This window comes from Octodon degus, unplaced genomic scaffold, assembly GCF_000260255.1.
Source record: "Octodon degus isolate 3935 unplaced genomic scaffold, OctDeg1.0 scaffold00032, whole genome shotgun sequence".
Classification (NCBI taxonomy): Eukaryota; Metazoa; Chordata; class Mammalia; order Rodentia; family Octodontidae; genus Octodon; species Octodon degus.
The window spans coordinates 2300787-2317679 of NW_004524608.1; the positions used below are offsets into that span (position 1 = coordinate 2300787).

The window sequence follows — 16893 nt, forward strand, 5'->3', positions numbered from 1 at the left end:
TTCTTCTTCTTCTTCTTCTTCTTCTTCCTTCTTCTCCTTCTCCTTCTTGACCAGACTTGTAGTGATCCGCCTGTTTACAGTCAATCTTAGAATTTCTTATACATTTATACACCTTGTGTTATATCAGTTCCTCTAGTAAAACTCTGATGCAGCTTCCAGAGTAAAAGTGAAGACTTACTGTAGCTTCTTTAAAGAAACAGAAGAGGGGCCGGGGAGATGGCTCAGTGGAATAAGTGCTTCCCAGGCAAGTGCAAGGGCCTGAGTTCAATCCGCGGTCCTGCAAAAAAAAAAAAAAAAAAAAAAAAAAAAAAAAAAAGAAAGAAAAAAAAAAGAAAAGAAAGAAAGAAAGAAAGAAACAGAAGAATGTTTAGGCACCAAGCCTATTGGTTGCTGTCACTCACACCCTATAGATTCCAGCAAATCTTCTCAGCCACATCCAAAACTATGTTGATCCAATCTAGTGTGTAATTTCATATTCAAACTGACACTATCATACATGAGATGCACAAATTTCAATTTTTATTGGTACATTTTAGATATACATAATGATAATATTCATCACAAGGAATTTGTACCTGTACACGTTACAGCTTGCTTTTTCCCCACCCTCCCTCCCTTCAACCTTGTTCGCCTCATTTACAAAAGCTTTGTTTCCATTTTTTCTTTTTTTCTTTCCCTCTCCTTCCTTTCTCCTCCCCCTCATAATTTGAACTTTTTCTTCCCATTTCCCAATATCTAATATACATTTTGGTCCTTATTTACCCTTTCAGTTTCTTATACCAGAGAAAGAATTCAGTATTTAAACATGTGTATCCAGTTTATTTCACTTAAAGAGTACAGTCTCAAGGTGCATTCATTTAGCTAGAAATGTCTCAGGTTTATCCTTCTTTAAGGCAGAGCAGTACTCCCTTGAATACAAAATCACATTGTCTTTATACCTTCATCAGTTGATGGGCATTTGAGGTGTCTCCAAGATTTAGGTATTACAAACTGTGCTGCTACATATGGATATGCATATATTGCTGTGGTATGATGTTTTAGCTAAATCGAATGAAACCGGTTTTAGTTTTTTGAGGGATCTCCACAGTGATTCTCAGTGTCTGCCCCAGTCTACACTCCCACCAACACAAAGGTCCCTTTTCCCCCCACAGCCCTGCCACCTTTTGTAGTGGTGGAATTACCCCACTCCACCCCACCCCCGGAACCGGGGATTGAACTCAGGTCCTTGCGTTTGCCAGGGAAGCGCTTATTCTACTGAGCTATCTCCCCAGTCCGGATTTCTTTTTTCTTTTTGCGGTACCAAGGATTGAACTCAGGCCCTTGCGCTTGCCAGGGAAGTGCTTATTCCACTGAGCCATCTCCCCGGCCCCCAGTATGGATTTCTTGGTAATGGTTATTCTTTGTGGAGATGGAATATCAGCATTTTAAAACTTTGCATCTGTCAAATGACCAGCAATGTTGAACATTTTTTCATATATTTACTTGCTGTTTTTACTTCATCTGAGAAGGGTGCATTCATTTCAGATGCCCATTTTTGGATTGGATTTTTAAATTTGTAGAGATTTATTTATTTATTTATGTCTTTTTGAGAGAGGGTCTTGCTATGCAGTTCAGGCTGGTCTTTTATTTTTTTTTTCCAGGTTGGTCTTGAGCTCACTCTGTCACTCACGCTAGTCTCAAACTCACAATAATCCTTCTGCCTCAGACTCCCAAGTGCTGGGATCACAGATATGGACCAGACATGTGCCTGGCCTAGGGTCTGATTATTATTATTGTTATTATTATTTTATTTTTTTGGCAGAACTGGGGATTGAATTCAGGCCCTTGCGCTTGCCAGGAAAGCGCTTAATCCACTGAGCCATCTCCCCGGCCCTAGGGTCTGATTTTTTGGAGTTCTTTATATATTCTACCTTTGTCCAAGGAACTGCTGGCAATTTTTTTTTCCCACACTGTGGGTTGCCTCTTCACCTTTGGTGGTCTCCTTGGATGGTGCAAAAAGCATCTTATTATTATTCTTTTTTTTTTTTTTGTCGGAACCGGGGACTGAACTCAGGCCCTTGCGCTTGCCAGGCAAGCGCTTATTCTACTGAGCCATCTCCCTGGCCAAGCATCTTATTATTAAAAAATAAGATGAGATCCCAGGTGTTGGTTCTTTGTGCTATTTCCTGTGTGATAAGGTTTTGTTCAGTTTTTGTCTACGCCAATGTCTTCAAGAGTTCTACCTATCCTAGAGCAGGCATAGTGTTTCTTTCTCTTTTTAGGGGGTGCTGGTTCAGCCTGCCTGAGAGCTGAGCTGGCGCATGTGTCGCCTGGGATCGAACCGCAGTCCCCTGCACCTGCCTGACTGCACCTGCCTAAGCTTGCCTAAGCAGGCGTTTTAGACCGCTGAGCTAGCTCACCAGCCTAGTGTTTCTATTTTTATATTTATTTATTTATTTTTTCTATTTTTAGATTTAGATCTTTGATCCATTTCAACTTTAGTTTAGCGCATGGTGAAAGAGATGAGCCTAGTTTTAATCCTGAGTGTGGGGATCACAGGTCTACACTATCACGGCAATCTAGCACTGGGGATTGAATCCAGGACCTATTTTATACTGTGTTTCTCTCTGTGTCTCTGTCTCTCTGTCTCTTGCCTCCACTCCACCCCCCATGCGGACTGGGGTCTTGCTAAATTGCCAGATTTCCCAGGCTGGCCTCGAACTTCAGATCATTCTGTCTCAGCTTCCCCAAGTGTGGGAACTGCAGGTCTGAGCTACCTGTGCTACCACACCCAGCTGCTTAACGTTTTCTTTGACTTGGTTTTTCTAGGCATCAATCATGAATTCATCCTCCGCCCTCTTTGAAAGAAGTATAACTTCTCTCAATACCTTAACCACATCAAACATCAGATAATTTCTCTGGCCTGAAAGTGTGCTTTTCTTTCTTAACGTTTCAATTTTAATTTTATTACTTTTGTTTTGTTTTGGGATTGGGTCTCCCTTTGTAAGCAAGCCTTGAATTCATTGCGCTGGGGGACAGAACTTAGGGAACCGATACTACATTTCCACCTTGTTGCGACATTACATTTAGGGCAGTCTCAGCCTTTCTACGAGCACCACCTCAGCTAGGAGCAGGACCCTGAAGGATGACTGGGGTGTCGGGGGCTTGCACACCCAGCCAACCATTTTCGAAACAAGGCTGAATCCTTCCAGGCTCTCAGAGAGCCAGGCAGGACCCCACCCCCAACCTCCAGGACCACAACTCCCAGAAGGCCCCCCAAAACTACAACTCCCAGAAGGCCGCGCGGAGGACTTCCGGGCCTCGGGTTCCGGCCGGGCAGCGCGGCAAAGGAGCACCAAGGAGGTACCACTGGGCAGAAGGGGAGGGTAGAGGGCGAGGAGGGTGGGAGGGATGAGCATTGAGTCTCAGAGGTGGAGTGGGTTACCAAGTGGAAGGGACCCAAGCATCGTTTTTTTCTCCTCGCAGTGACCATGACGAAATTGGCGCAGTGGCTTTGGGCACTGGCCCTCCTGGGCTCCGCCTGGGCGGCCCTGACCGTGGGAGCGCTAGGCTTGGAGTTACCCTCGCCCTGCCGGGAAGTCCTGTGGCCACTGCCTGCCTACCTGCTGGTGGCCGCCGGCTGCTATGCTTTGGGCACTGTGGGCTATCGCGTGGCCACGTTCCACGACTGCGAGGACGCCGCCCGCGAGCTGCAGAGTCAGATCCAGGAGGCCCGCGCAGACTTAGGCCGCAGGGGTCTGCGCTTCTGACGCTTTACCCCCTCCAGCCCGAGGAGGACCCTCCCATCCTATTAAAAAGCAAATTTATTTTTTAACCTCGTCCGGTTTACGTAGAGAGTAGGGGATGGGGACTATACCAGCGGTTGTGAAGTGAGAGGTGGAGGAGCCACCGTCCTGAGGTCATCTCAGTATTACCTTTGCATCTTGCAAAATGTTCTCCATTTTTGTTCCAAAGAAGGCAAGGACACTTTATTAAAGATCTCGGGATGGAAATATTTCACTTTACTGGTTCTTTTAATCCCGTCAGGAAGATTTTTTTTTTTTTTTTTTTTTTTTTGTGGAACCGGTCATTGAACTCAGATCCTTGCGTTTGCCAGTCAAGCGCTTATCCTACTGAGCCATCTCCCCGGCCCCTAGGAAGATTTTTGTGCAGTACTAGGAAATCAAATGCAAGGAAGTTTTTGGGTTTGTTTTTTGTTTTTTGTTTTTTTTAGAAGTGCATCTTAGGTGCCAGGGAGATAGCTCAGTAGAATAAGCACCTGGTTGGCAAGTGCAGGTCCTGAGTTCAATCCCCAATACCACCAAAAAAAAAAAAGTGCATCTTAAATCTAATTTCCATTCTTTATAACTTCCAAACTCTGATCTTTTAAAAATAAAATTTTAGGGCTGGGCAAATAGCTTGGTGGTCTAAGTGCCTACTTGGTAAGTGCAAGGACCCAGGTTCTATCCCTGGTACCACATGCCATGCTGGCCCCAGAACCCTGGTACACTGTGTGGGCCACTGAAACCAGGTGTGGTGGCCTGTGATCCCAGCACAGCAGAGGCTGAGACGAGGATCCCTATGAGTCCAAGCTGTATGGGGAGACATGGTACCAAATAAATGAATAAATAAAAGATTTTTTTAATTATAAAAAAAAAGTTTTAGCCTGGGAGGTAGTATAGCAGTTTAAGTGCCTGCCTGGCAAACACAGGATCATAAGTTCGATCCCACATACAAAAAAAAAAAAAGAAAGAAAGAAAAGGGCACTAGGGAATGAACCCAGGGCTTTCACACTGAGCCATGTCCATAGCCCTTTATTATTTTATTTGCTAAGTCACTAAATTACCAACCTGGGTATGAACTCATGATCCTTCTGCCCCAGCTTGCCAGTGCTGGGATTATAGGTGTGCATCAACATACCTAGGTCAGAGCTCTGTTCTTTTTTAAGCTTCCCAGGACTTTCCAATCTCTTGGCTCTTTTAGATATCTTTTCTAAGCCAGCTCAACCCAAGAATAGCTGGATCTACCTTTCACCAAACTAGGCAGGTTGAGAATCATGAATAAAGAATAAGCTCTGATTGGCAGGGATGGGGAACAATTTATTTTAAGGCACAGTGTAAAGATAGCACCCCAACCTCCAAAATTAAAAAAAAGATAAATTTCTCAAGCAAATAAGTGATTTCATCTCATAAGTCCCACCCAATCTTCTGAGTGAAGGTCACTTTTTGAACCCTCTACTTTCAAAGTTGTCTCTTCCACAACCCACTGCACCCATGGAACAGGTCACCAGGACCATTTGAAACAAGGAACTCTTTGGTATCAAGTTGGCTTTAGGGTGCCTAAGTGTTCAGATGAGCTGCCTCAGGTTTGCAGAAGCCGATAACTCTTGTCTTGCTCTGGGGGGTACTTCCAGAAAAGCCAGAATCTGATAAAGCTGGTAAGGATTCCTGGAAGATTGGGGACCTGCAATAAAAGGGCTGCTATAAGTCAGGTGTGGTAGCTCAGGCCTGTAATGTCAGCACTTGGAGCTGAGGCAGGAGGAGCACTCAAAGTTCGAGGCCAGTCAGTATTACAGAGTGATTTTAAGGTTAGTCTGAACTACATAGACCCTATCTGGAAAAAAGAAAAAGAGCATATATGCCTGTAATCCCTGAACTTGGAAGGCTGAGGCAGGAGGATTGACATGAGTGCAAGGCCAGCATGGGCTACATAGTTCAAAGGTAGCCTGAAATACATAGTGAAACCCTACCTGGAAAAATAAAGGTGGCTACTGTCACGGGAACCAGTTTTCCACCCCATCTATGTTCTGCTTACCATGATGTAGAGATCTCTGAGTCGAAACCCATAGAGGGACCACGAGGCAGAGGTAAGGAGAGTGGCAATGGTGAGTGAGAAGGAGAGACGATGGGTTGATTTAGTTTGAATGACCTTGGCCTGTGAGAAGGGATGAAAGACTCTGGACCAGGCACATAGCAAAGTGCCCAGGTTGCCTAAGAATTTTCTTAGGAGAAAGGTTAGATTTTATTTGCTAAGTCACTAAATTACCAACGTGGGCATGAACTCATGATCCCTCCCTGGTCTGTTACCCAACCTTTCTGCTTCCCACTCACTGACCTCCACTGTCTGGTCTCCTAGCAGGACCCAGATTGCCCTTTCTTTTGGAGTGTAAGCCACATTCTCTGGCCATGGGAGCCTGGCCCTGGCCCTTAACTTCCAACCCCCTGAATTCCCCACTCACCAAGTCAGCCAGTGGTGAGAGATACATGCTGATGGTGAAGACGCTGCAGAAGAGGCCGAGCTGCTGAAGCCGGGCCTCATCATCCGGCATCAGGAGCCAAAAGTAGCCATAACCCATGAGAAGAACCCCCAGTAGGGTTGCAGTCTGTAGAAGCACAACACGCTGCAGGGAAGAGAGGGTTCTAGGCATGCCCAGAGCACCGTCTGACCTTGGTGCTGGAATTAATTCATCCTGCCCTCTCCTACTCTCCACTGGGAAAGCCAACCTTTGTGGCAGCTTCTAGTATTGCAACTGTCAGTTTTTTTCCCCCAGTGATTTAATAGAATAGTTCTATCATACAACACTGAAGACCTCTGGGAGAGGGAAAGGTACCTTTTTTTTTTTTTTTTTTTCTGTGAACTTGGCATTGACATAGGATTCTAATAAATAAGTGCTTGTGGAAAGAATGGGGAAGAGAGCTAATCATCTCTCAGCCAATGGCCCTGAAGGAACTCTAGAAACAAAAGCCCTTTCTCTTCAGCATGCTAGGGGTAAGCTTAGGGCAGCACAGGCATCCCTAGGCCAGGCAGAGCTACAGCCTTGCTGGAATGGGGAGCAATGTGTGAATCTCAGAAGGCGGGCTTCAAAGAGGAAGTGTAATTGCAGGGCTGGAGGACCTTCTAGGAAAAGGTGACAGTGCCAGCCTGTTAAGTGTTCTAGGAAGTAATGTTTGTCCTGCCAGCAAGGCAGGGCACGCAGCAGAAGTGGGTCCAAGGGAGGGCCTCTACCTTCTGCGGGCAGTAGTGAAGATAGGCCAGGATATACAGGGTCTGAAGCACAGCACCTACGGCGTTGACGACAATGAGGGTCCCGTCTCCCTTCAAGACCCCGTAACTCAGCCAGCCCAGGTTGCTGCAGGGAGGAGGGGCAGAATTGGGATGCAGGGCTGAAAGTGACAGGGTCCCCAGGGGCCTCTTCCTCCAGTTCCTCCCGGCCACCCCCAAGTAGCCTTTCCCGCCACAAGCCCTCGTCCCTCTCACTTGACATCCGTGGTGAGAAAGGGCAGGAATTGGACGCTGTCCACGCTCCGGGTCCTCTGCATGTGCCTAAGGTCCGAGCTGTAATGGGGCCCCAAAGGGAGGGGTGGTGGGTAAGTGGGAGACTCCCGATGTTGTCATCCTCCCTCATGACAGCAGACCCATCCCCCTGGCCCCCTGCCTTTTCCTTCAGGCTTGCCCTTGCATCCCAATCCCTTGACCCGATTCCACTTTTGACTGCGGGTTCCGGATGCAGCCTGGGGACATGGCCACAGCTCTGTCCATTCGTTTTCCTTTCCTGACTTCCTGGTCCTGCCCCAGCCCACCCCAGGCTGCACTCTCACAGGCCGGTGGAGAACATGCCAAGGGTGAAGACCACGCAAGCTCCGGAAAGGAGCGAGTCGGCCACGCTGCCCGTCTCCATTCTGCCCCAATCGGATCCCCGGCTCTGGACAGCTCAGCCCTGGAGGCAGCGACGTTAAAGACCAACAAGGCGTGTGCCCGGCCCCGCCCCCGCGTCCCCCCAATGCCCGGAAACCCGCCCTGTCCTAGAACGCCACGCCGGAACTCAGGCCCCGCCCCTCCTGACGTCAGCGCACCTCGGGCTGTGCGTGGGTCCTTTTCGCTGGAGTGGTCCTCCAGGTCCGGTTCCTGGGGCTCTGTGTATGTGTACTAGTTTTACCCCTCGCTTTGCATACCCCTTGGATTGTTTAGACCCCTAGACCCAATTTTTGTGTTCCCAAGACACCCACGTGGTGGACCTGAAAAGCTAGACTTCCCAGACTGCACGTCTCCTGTCCGGAGCTCCAAATCTGGACCTCAATGGTGGAGGATTTGGGAAGATTTCCCTCGAGTTCACTGAAACTCCTTCCCTGCCTCCCCTAAATACCTGGTCATGCCAGGAATTATGGTCTTCCTTCGCCAGAGGCCCTCCTTCAGTCACAGGGCCAAATTTATATGATCTGCCAGTCCACTTGAGTCCTTGCCACTGGCCCCATGGTCCAACCTGTTTGCTGCTGGGAATGCTCCCTCCTAGCCTGCCACATCTCCGCTGTGGGGCTGTGGGGTGGGGTGCATGCTTCAGCTGGCATCTGGATTCCTTGAGTCACCCAGACAGCCAGCATAAGTACCTGAGTAGCATGCCAAGCCCAGTGCTGAGGGGGTGGGAGTGGGGCAGAGGTTGAACAGGAAGAACTTCCATAGTGGGGCGCAGAGAATGCTGTGGGGAGCACTCCTGCCCTGCACAATCCTCAGAGAAGAACCACCCAACCTTCTGGCCTGTACTTCTTGGAGAAAATCCACACCCAGTTGCTTCTGATGCAGCAGAGCCTAGTACACAGCAGGGACTCTATGCTCATTTAAAAACATGTCCAAAAACACAAACACATCGCTTTATTTTGAGACAAAGAACATTGTATAAAAAAAAAATAAACAACTTCCAGTTGTAGAAATCAGCAGACACATGGCAAGTTTATATACAGACACTGTACACGAGGGCCCAGCCCTTTAGGCTATACTCTAGGCAGACTGTACACAAGGGCACTGCCCTTATAGTTCTACTCTAAGAACAGGTTGGCACAGCCCCCTGCTGGCACAGCTCTTTGGAGTGCTGCCCCAGGATGGGGAGACAGGATGCCGTGCCTGGCAGCTCCTGAGATGGAAGCCTTGCTGCGAAATGCTGGGGCAGCCCAAGCATGCTGCCTCTCCTGTACCTGGCTCCTGTGCAAGAAACTGTCCCTTCTTTCCTTCAGTCAGTCATCTGGGCATGCTGGCTTTCTCTAGGAGAGGCATCTTATGCCACCTCGTACCAGGCTTAGTGTCCATCTGCATGGCCTCAGGCCCTTTCCAGCTTGGCTCCCACTGTGCCCTCTCAAGGGGCCATGTCTGCATAGCTTGTTTCTTTGGCAGGAACGGTGGGCAAAGGGCCGCACCCACTTCTTACTCCATCCCTTTAAAGTGCAGGTGGGGATGGCATTGACAGCATGGTGGAAACCCTTAATACTGACCCATTTTGAGGCTGATGGGTAGCAGCTTGTGCATGTAGTAGGAGTGGTTCCCAGGGCTGGAGCATTGGGGCCCACCCCAGGACAAGTAACAGATGCTTGTCCCTAGCCCCTTAGCCCAGTTCCATTTCTTGATGTTGTGTACACCTTCACTGAGTTTGCAGCAGCATCAATGGCAGGAGCAGCACAACCCAAGCAAGTGGGAAGAGGCGGGGGGCAGCACTATAACCAATGCTGTGTAGAACCTGCACTTCCGGATCATCTGCAAGGTGAGAGGACAAAGATCCTCAGGGTAAGTGGCCCTGCTGTTTGCACTACCCTTCAGCCCAGCAGGGTTTCCAAGCCCCAGACTGGCTAAGGAGCCACTTCCCAAACCCAGCCTCCTCATAGATCCCTTCCTGTGTTCCGGACCCAGCTACCCACCTGACTGAAGTCTCTTCTCTTGTGGATTGGCATGGGCCTGTGGACTGTGAGCTGAAAGACAAAGAGTGGAGTTGATGAGCAATTTTACAAGGGAGACAGAAGGTGTGAGCATTGGGTGGGCTGGGTGGTGGGACTTCCGTACCCTCCCGGATCACTAGAGATGGAGGGGAGGCCAACAGGGCTTGACACTCACTGATCTTGCCATCGACAGTCACCTTCAACTTCAAGCAGTAGTTTTCTTGATGGGAGATGGGTTTGGCTACAAGATAAACCCACAGGGAATTAAGCAAAGAACCTTTGTTAGAAATAGCTATAAGCCCAAATGTGTCTGGCCCCGATTCCTCAGCTTCCTCATCACTTGAATCACTCCCTTTCCTCTCATCATGATTCTTACCCACTTGCTGCCCATGTCCCAGTCTCTGGAACAACCCTAAGTTTGGCAGATGTGGTGAAAAGAAGACAGACCCATTCTATCCTTCATACCCGCATGCTGGAGTTTGGTAAGGCATTCACAATATAGTCCCCTCCACCTGGGCCATCTTATACCACTTTTACCTAGTGAACCCTAAATCTGTTCTACATAAAGCTGACCTTGTAACTTAAAATCCGTCTGGACTTTCCACCATCCTCAAGGTAAACTCTAAACTGTTTAGAATAGTTCTGATCTGTCCTGTCTGCTTTCCAAGCTTGTCTCTACCTACTTCCTATGTGCATCCCACTCCTGGAGTTCCTTCAGCACATGTACCCTTGTACCCGGCTAGCTTCTCCAATTATTATTATTATTTTTGTATTTGTAGTACAGGGTCTCACTACACAGATTGGACTTGTAGTGATTCTCCTGTTTCAGCCTCCCGAGCACTGGGATCACAGGCGCACGCCACCATGCCCAGTCTCAATTGCTGTCTCAGTGTGCCCCAGGGGCGGGGCCAGCATGGCACTCCTTTTTGTCTTAAGCTCTGGTGTCATTTCCTTGCTCAGCTTCTTCTGTGTCTCCTAAACTGGCAAGCATATAAGCCATTTTTCTAAGGCCCCAATGCTCATGTTGCCTTATCGCTGTGTTCTAGTGTGTGACATAGCTTCTGTGAAGACAGGGGCTCTGAAGTGTTTTATTTAACAGTGTACCCATTTTGCCCAGCAGAATGCCCAGTACACAGACGCTCACTCTACATTTGTGATGGAATGAATGAAAACAGAATTCAGGGGGCCCTGTGCTACTTGGCTCCCCAGTAACCAGTTACCCAGGCACAGGCACCATGGCATCATGCTGCTGCGCCCGGAGTGAGCCCTTGTGTGCCTGCCTACTCTGTACTCACAGATGTAGTAGTAGCTATGTCCTTCCTTGAATTCCTTGCCCAAGGTGAAAGGTGTGAAGCGCTGGAACTTCTCAGACAGCTTCTCTGGGCCATGCTTGGCGCTGGGCTGGTTGCACCGCCAGCGGACCTGGTCTTTGGATTGGGGCTGGCACACTGCGTACTCCTCATACTCCACCAGGTATAGTGTGTACCGCTCCATGGCAGTGTCAGCCACAGAGTCATCCTCATAGTGGGGGCAGATAATATCCAGGTAGTCGTTCAATCGCACATGTACTATGTAGTCCTCATCATGGAACCTGGTGGGGGGGGGCAATAAAAAGGGAGGAAGCAGGGTGTCATTCAGAAGCCAGGCCAGGGCCTTCAGCCTCCAGCTGTTAATATGGCCCCATCCCTTTCACACTGAAGCCTCTAAATACTTTCCCAAAATCTCAACCCCCAATATTTACCAATCTTCATCTCGCTGGGATTAAACCAGGGAGTTCAATCTCTACCACTAAGCTACAGCATCAGTCCTTTACTTTTTTTTTTTACTGTAAGACAGGGAGGGTCTCACTAAGGCGCCCAGGCAACTTGTGATTCTCCTGCCTCAGCCTCCCAAAGCTCAGAGGTGACAAGCACATATGTCACCATGCCTGGCTAATCTTCATCTCTCTTCATCCCCAAACATCTCCTCCCCCAACCATTATCTCCTTTTCATCCTCCAGGAAGCATTCACCCAATATCTCAGACACCAATGCATTTTCTATAAGCCCCCAGATAGACTTCTGAATGTCTCTAGAGCTCTCTGAGGATGGCCTCGAACTCCCTGAAGCTCTCCCACCTCAGCCTTCCCAGCCCTGGGATTACAGGTGTACACCATCACACCCTGCTAAGGCATTTCTGCTGTCAGAATCCATGCTGCCCGGTCTTGACCTGAACACCATCACATCTATGTCTTTTCTAACTCCCCTCTTTCCCAACCCACTAGTCTCTTCCCAGCTTCACTTTTCCCTCCAAACTTCTTTTTAGGTCAAACCTAGGCCCACAAGTAAGGCCCCCAGTCCTTTCAGTTAAATCATTCTCACCAGTTCACACCAGTCTGCCTTTCTTTCTATTCATATTTATGCCCTGGTCTCCCCATCCTCTTGTCAAGCACCCCCAAATATCCCTCTTCATCGCCAAAGCTGCACCCCAACTCCCTAAAGCATCACTGTAGTTCTCTGACCCGAGGCTGCTACTCTACTCCCTCCCCTCCTCCCCAGGTGGAGCCAGATCCCCCTCCTTCAGCCCCCTCCCCCAGCCACACAGGCACGAGCTCTACCGCCCACCAGCCCCTCCCCCAGCTCCAGACACCTGGCTCCAGCCTGCAGGGTGGGTGGTGTTCGTAGGGGGAAAGTGCCTCCCCTCCTTCAAGCTGGTCAGCTTCACTGAATTCCCCAAGGACTGCCAGGGAGAGACTCAGCAGTCCTGACTGCCAATTTGCTTCAAATCCAAGCCTTGGGCATGGTTGACGGGGGAGGGGGAAGAGGCCAAGAGACCTCTGAAGTGGGCACCCACTGCCCAGTCGGCTGACCCCTGAAAGGCCTCGCGTTGCAGCAGCTAGCTGCAAAGATCCAGCCACGCTTACCAGGGCCCCTCCCCCACCCCGGGGAAAGAGAGGAGCAGAGGGAGGCTTTTAAAATTCCTCTCTGGAGAGATAAACATAGAAGCCATTTCGAAACAGGTATTTCAGCTCTGGGCCTGGCGTCTTTCCCCCATTCCCGTGACGGGCACTGACTCATTTCTCATCCACCTCTGTTCCCCGCCCCAGCCAACACTATTAAGAACCTGTGAGAATTCACCTCCTCTAATGTAGCCAGCCCCAGGGACCCCAGGACAGCTGGCTCTAGGCAGTGGCTTCCAGGCAAAGGGTGCCAGCAGGTCTGAAGGCACAGGGCACCTGTCCCTCCAGCAGCAATGGGGCCAGAGTCCAGCTCCCAGGGGCACTGCCCTGCTCCTCACACTGCCCCTGCCTAAGGCCTGGAGATCCCAGGGCTGATGCCCACTGGCCTGAGTCACCCATACCATCCTCCATGGGCACCCAATTCATTGCCCCCTCATCTCTGCCCCTAAGCAGGGCCTGGCGTGGCTGCCCATACACTCCACTCTAGGCTAGTCCTGGGTATGGATGTGCCTGTGCCTGCGCAACTGTAGGGGCAAGGAAGAGCTGTGCTGCTGGGGAACCCACCACCCCCGCCACCACCCCGACACTTAGCCCTCCTTTGACTCCGGCTCTCCTTGTGGGAAAGGGGGCCGCCTAGGCGTCAGGGAAGGCAGGGAGGGGGGCAAGGAAGAGGCTCCTTCCTGAAAGAGAGGAAACCTGGGAGCTTGGGAACGGAAAAGGCCAGAGTTCCCCCCCTCGGCTCATGGCTTCCTGTCCCCTCCTCCTCTTTCAGCCAACACCTGGCATGGGCATAAACAGGGACTTTGCTCCCTCTCCCACTACTAGGTCTGGATTGGGTCAAGGAGGCAAAGAGCAAACAGCAAGAAGTAGGGACAGGAGGGCCAGCTGGGCAGCCATGACCCCCTACCCCTGGCCAAGAGGGCAGTAACCTCTGGGGTTGGCAGCTAGCTGCCTTTTCCCTTCCCCCACAGCAAGCCCCAGACAATCCCTCCCCACTAGGCAATGCCAAAGAGTCAGAGGAAGCTGGCACAATCTGTTTCTCAAGGGGAGTGGGAGGCAGGCACGCTAAGGCTGGGGTCAGCTGAGTGGTGTTTCTCTCGACCCTCAGCTATCCAGCTGTACTCTCCCAACTTCACCCAACACCCTGTATTTTTCCCGCAAATATTGTTCCCAAAACTTAACAAAACTCAGGGCAAGAACAAAGGGTCCAACAAGACAAAGCGTCTTCCTCCAGTACCATTTTACCTCACAACCCTAAATCTGCCCCAGAGAAATTAACTTCTTCCTTTGTAACCTTTTTAACCCCTACCATTCCTTCGGAAGCTTTTTCGTGACCTTCTTCCCACCGTCCCTCCAGCTCTTCAGTTTTTCTACCTGGCCCTCAGAAACAGGTGATTCCTTTAACCTACACATGCACACAGCCTGTGCCTCACTTATGACATTCCAAAACATCCCTGCTAGGGACTCCTCAGGGGCATCTTAGATACAGAATGAATAACTAATAAGGTCAGGAGGCCCTGACCTCCTGAGGGTCTTTCGAGAGTTACGCCGAGCACCGCTCATTCTTGATCATCACATCAGGGAGTGTTAGTCTAAGCAGATCCCAAGCGGCGCTGCAGGAGGGGCTCGGAGGTCTCAAGGCTCCGAACCTAGGACAGGAGCCCTGCTGGGCGGGGGTACTCAGGCAAGAGAGCTCGGCGTGGGTCCCTTATTGCAGAGTGATGGGATGACGGAGGGCAGGAAAGGAAGGGCAGAAATAGCGCCAGTGCAAGCAAACACAGGCAGGTTCTTGCCCGGGGTGGAGTGATCCCAGTTTCGGGAGGTAAAGCTACAGAAGCCCTCCCGTCCGCCCCGGTCACTCTCCTTAGGCTCAGGTCTGAGGCTGGCAGGGTCAGTTACCCTAAAGAAAGACAGTACCAGCCGGGCGCCCAGGCTGCCAGCGGGAGACTCAGGGCTTACTTGGGATTTGAACTGTTCCAGAAGACGGTGTGGCGGTCGGCAGCGGCCAGACTGCAGCACAGACCCAAGAGAGGGGCCCAGAGGAACTCCATAGTGCGAGGCCGGGCCGGGGCGATTGGGGACGGGAGCTCCTCGGGCCGGGTTCCCGCTGGCTCTCTGTGCGGCGAAGTCAGCTCCGCGCGCACAGCTCTGGCCCCGGCGCCTGGCGACTCCGCCTTTTGGGCCGGCGCCGCCCGACACCGCGCCCCGCCCCCGCCCCGCCCCGCCCGGCGCTCTGCTGCCCCAGGGCTGGGGGCTGGGGGCGGGGGAGGTGGTGGACAGTGGGAGCCGGGAGGAGGGGATGCAGAAGGGCTTGCTGCTCTGCACCGCAGGTCTCCACGGTGCCACGCGTTCGCTCGCTGGGGGAGCTGCTTGAAGCCTAATGTGGTTTAAGGGCCTCAGGGTTGCCGCGCGCTGCAGAAGGGATGAACTCGCAAGTGTAGGCCCGCGAACGCGCGAATGCAGGACCTGGCTTTGCCGCTTGGCGCAGATCGCGCTGGGCGCTGGGTTTGGGGTAGGCTAGCAGCTTTCCTGGGCCTCGCGGGCTCGCGCGCCCGCGTTCCCACACTCTCCTCCCACCCCCACCCCCACCTCATTCCCGGACTCTGCTCTCTGTGGCCCCTCCCCACACACGCGGCTGTTTGTTTTTGTTGGGTTTGTCAATGTTGTCTTTGTTCAAGAGATTGTGTCATCGCCTAGATGCTGGGAATAAAGTGCGACGCTGTGCGAGATCAAGTGTGTAACGTGTGCGGCCAGGGCTAAGGGCGCCTGTGACCATCAGCGCCCGTGCACTGGGGGCACACGCGAGAATCTTGGCCTGCGAGGGGGGTCGGTCTTTCTGGAGGCACCAAAGGGCACTAATGACCTGTGTGTGCTATCGCACAACGGGCTCTTGAATATGGGCTGAGAATTTGGCAGGAAGGGTGACAAACTGTAACCAACACATGTGCATCTGGCATGTGTAAACGTGTGTGACGGCGCGAGTGTGAACACTTTCTCGTACTATCACAGCCGCTTGAGCGAAGCGTGTGAAACTCTTTGACACTCGTATGCTAATGTTTGTGAGCTGTGTGTGAAGGCGAGGAGAGATGTGTTGGGGCGTGTAGTGCTAGGGCGGTGTGTTTGTGGGGCGTCCGGGATGAGGTGGGACTTCTGGCCAGCCTGCCCCGGGGCGCCCTGAAGCAGTCCCTTTCCTGCGCCGAGTAAACAAACACGCTGGAATTCGCCTCCCGGGGCTCCGGTGCAGCTAGACTCCATTGCAGTCTGGACAGGGGTGGTGTCTCGGTCGCGGAGCCCAGGCAGGTGTTAAGTGTAGCTCGTGTTGCGGGTCGGAGCTCAGTGTCTGCGCTCGGGGTGGTGGTGTGTATGCGTCTCTGGTCGTGTCTGGCCCAGCTGCCTCTGCTCCTAGGCTGTTTTATCCTCCTCTTTTACTGCCAGCCATGGCGACAGCCCCTGTAATTACGCTGGGCCCGGACGCCGCTGACCCCGCCGGGGAGGAGCCCGCGGGGCGCAGGGCTCCAGCCTCCTGCCACCCTGGCCGCGGCTACAGCCGCAGGAGGCGGGACCGCCACGCTAAACGTAAATATTTATCAAGAGCCAGCACGGCTGAAACCCGTGACCCTGGGGTGGGCTAGGGTCCCGCCCCACGCGCCGCCCCGCGCGCACCTGCCCCGGGCGACGTGCTCAGGCTCCCGTTTCTCCTTGGCACTCCACCCCGCCCGCCAGGCCGAAGTCCACGCGCTGACCGACCCCGGGCACACCTCACGCACTGTTTGCTCACCTGGGAGGATACCTGGGTGCCCTATGAGAACATCCCTTTCAGCTCGTGTATTCCATAGACTTGAAACCGCGTGAGGGCAGGGGTTTGGCTTTGTGCCTTGTGGTATTGCTAGCACCTGGTACTGTACCCAGCACATGTAGTAGATACTCAATATTTCAATGTTTGTTAAGAGAATGAAATCACTCACTATTCGTGAAGACGTTAACTTCTGCTAGCTGCTCTGAGAAGGAACTAGCAGAAGGAAAAAGCAAGGCAATGTACTGCTTACCTGTAATCCCTGCTTTGGGAAGCCCAAGTAGGATTGACAGTTTAAACCCAGTATAGGTAATTTAGCGATTTAGCGAGACATTAAAGAATAGGAGTATGGATGTAGCTCAGCGTGAAGGTCCTCAATTTAAACCCTTGTGCTGAAAGAAAGGGGGAAAAACACACTTGGGCTAGGGCAGGTTCGAACTCGCTGGGCCCTCCTTGGCGGGGCCACGTCCGCTGGCACCCAGAAGA

The 16893-nt window shown here is 51.6% G+C and overlaps 3 protein-coding genes across 6 annotated transcripts; 1 reads left to right on the plus strand and 2 right to left on the minus strand.

Moving 5' to 3' along the window:
* Positions 1 to 3290: 3290 nt before the first annotated feature.
* On the plus strand, positions 3291 to 3814 carry Dpm3 (dolichyl-phosphate mannosyltransferase subunit 3). Its single transcript, XM_004629780.2, has 2 exons — positions 3291 to 3342; positions 3466 to 3814. Exon 2 carries the CDS (start codon positions 3471 to 3473, stop codon positions 3747 to 3749), a length of 279 nt encoding a protein of 92 aa, XP_004629837.1. The 5' UTR covers positions 3291 to 3342; positions 3466 to 3470; the 3' UTR covers positions 3750 to 3814.
* A 1243-nt stretch (positions 3815 to 5057) lies between these two features.
* Positions 5058 to 7733, minus strand: Slc50a1 (solute carrier family 50 member 1). 4 transcript variants are annotated; one of them, XM_023713556.1, is made up of 6 exons: positions 7578 to 7733; positions 7237 to 7314; positions 6985 to 7108; positions 6218 to 6361; positions 5794 to 5913; positions 5058 to 5456 (listed from the first exon to the last, which is right to left on the minus strand). In XM_023713556.1, the coding sequence occupies exons 1-6, from the start codon at positions 7655 to 7657 to the stop codon at positions 5319 to 5321; spliced, it is 684 nt and encodes a 227-aa protein (XP_023569324.1). In that variant the 5' UTR covers positions 7658 to 7733; the 3' UTR covers positions 5058 to 5318. The 4 variants fall into 4 exon arrangements, with proteins under 4 accessions (XP_023569324.1, XP_023569323.1, XP_023569325.1 ...); XM_023713555.1 differs by having other exon boundaries at positions 6218 to 6379; XM_023713557.1 differs by having other exon boundaries at positions 5058 to 5442; positions 7578 to 7732.
* Positions 7734 to 8602: 869 nt separating this feature from the next.
* On the minus strand, positions 8603 to 14768 carry Efna1 (ephrin A1). Its single transcript, XM_004629783.3, has 5 exons — positions 14574 to 14768; positions 10973 to 11268; positions 9853 to 9918; positions 9660 to 9710; positions 8603 to 9498 (listed from the first exon to the last, which is right to left on the minus strand). The coding sequence occupies exons 1-5, from the start codon at positions 14663 to 14665 to the stop codon at positions 9386 to 9388; spliced, it is 618 nt and encodes a 205-aa protein (XP_004629840.1). The 5' UTR covers positions 14666 to 14768; the 3' UTR covers positions 8603 to 9385.
* Between the last annotated feature and the right edge of the window lie 2125 nt (positions 14769 to 16893).

Bases quoted from the DNA above. Each gene is read 5' to 3' on its own strand.
- Dpm3 (XM_004629780.2), top strand. From the start codon at position 3,471: ATGACGAAATTGGCGCAGTGGCTTTGGGCACTGGCCCTCCTGGGCTCC.
- Slc50a1 (XM_023713555.1), bottom strand. From the start codon at position 7,657: ATGGAGACGGGCAGCGTGGCCGACTCGCTCCTTTCCGGAGCTTGCGTG. The intron at 6,380-6,984 runs GTAGAGGCCCTC...TCTTCCCTGCAG, and splicing joins TTCACTACTGCCCGCAGAAG to CGTGTTGTGCTTCTACAGAC. The intron at 5,457-5,793 runs GTAAGCAGAACA...GACTTATAGCAG, and splicing joins TCAGAGATCTCTACATCATG to CCCTTTTATTGCAGGTCCCC.
- Efna1 (XM_004629783.3), bottom strand. From the start codon at position 14,665: ATGGAGTTCCTCTGGGCCCCTCTCTTGGGTCTGTGCTGCAGTCTGGCC. The intron at 11,269-14,573 runs GTAAGCCCTGAG...CCCCCCCACCAG, and splicing joins TGGAACAGTTCAAATCCCAA to GTTCCATGATGAGGACTACA. The intron at 9,499-9,659 runs GTGGGTAGCTGG...CTCACCTTGCAG, and splicing joins AGAGAAGAGACTTCAGTCAG to ATGATCCGGAAGTGCAGGTT.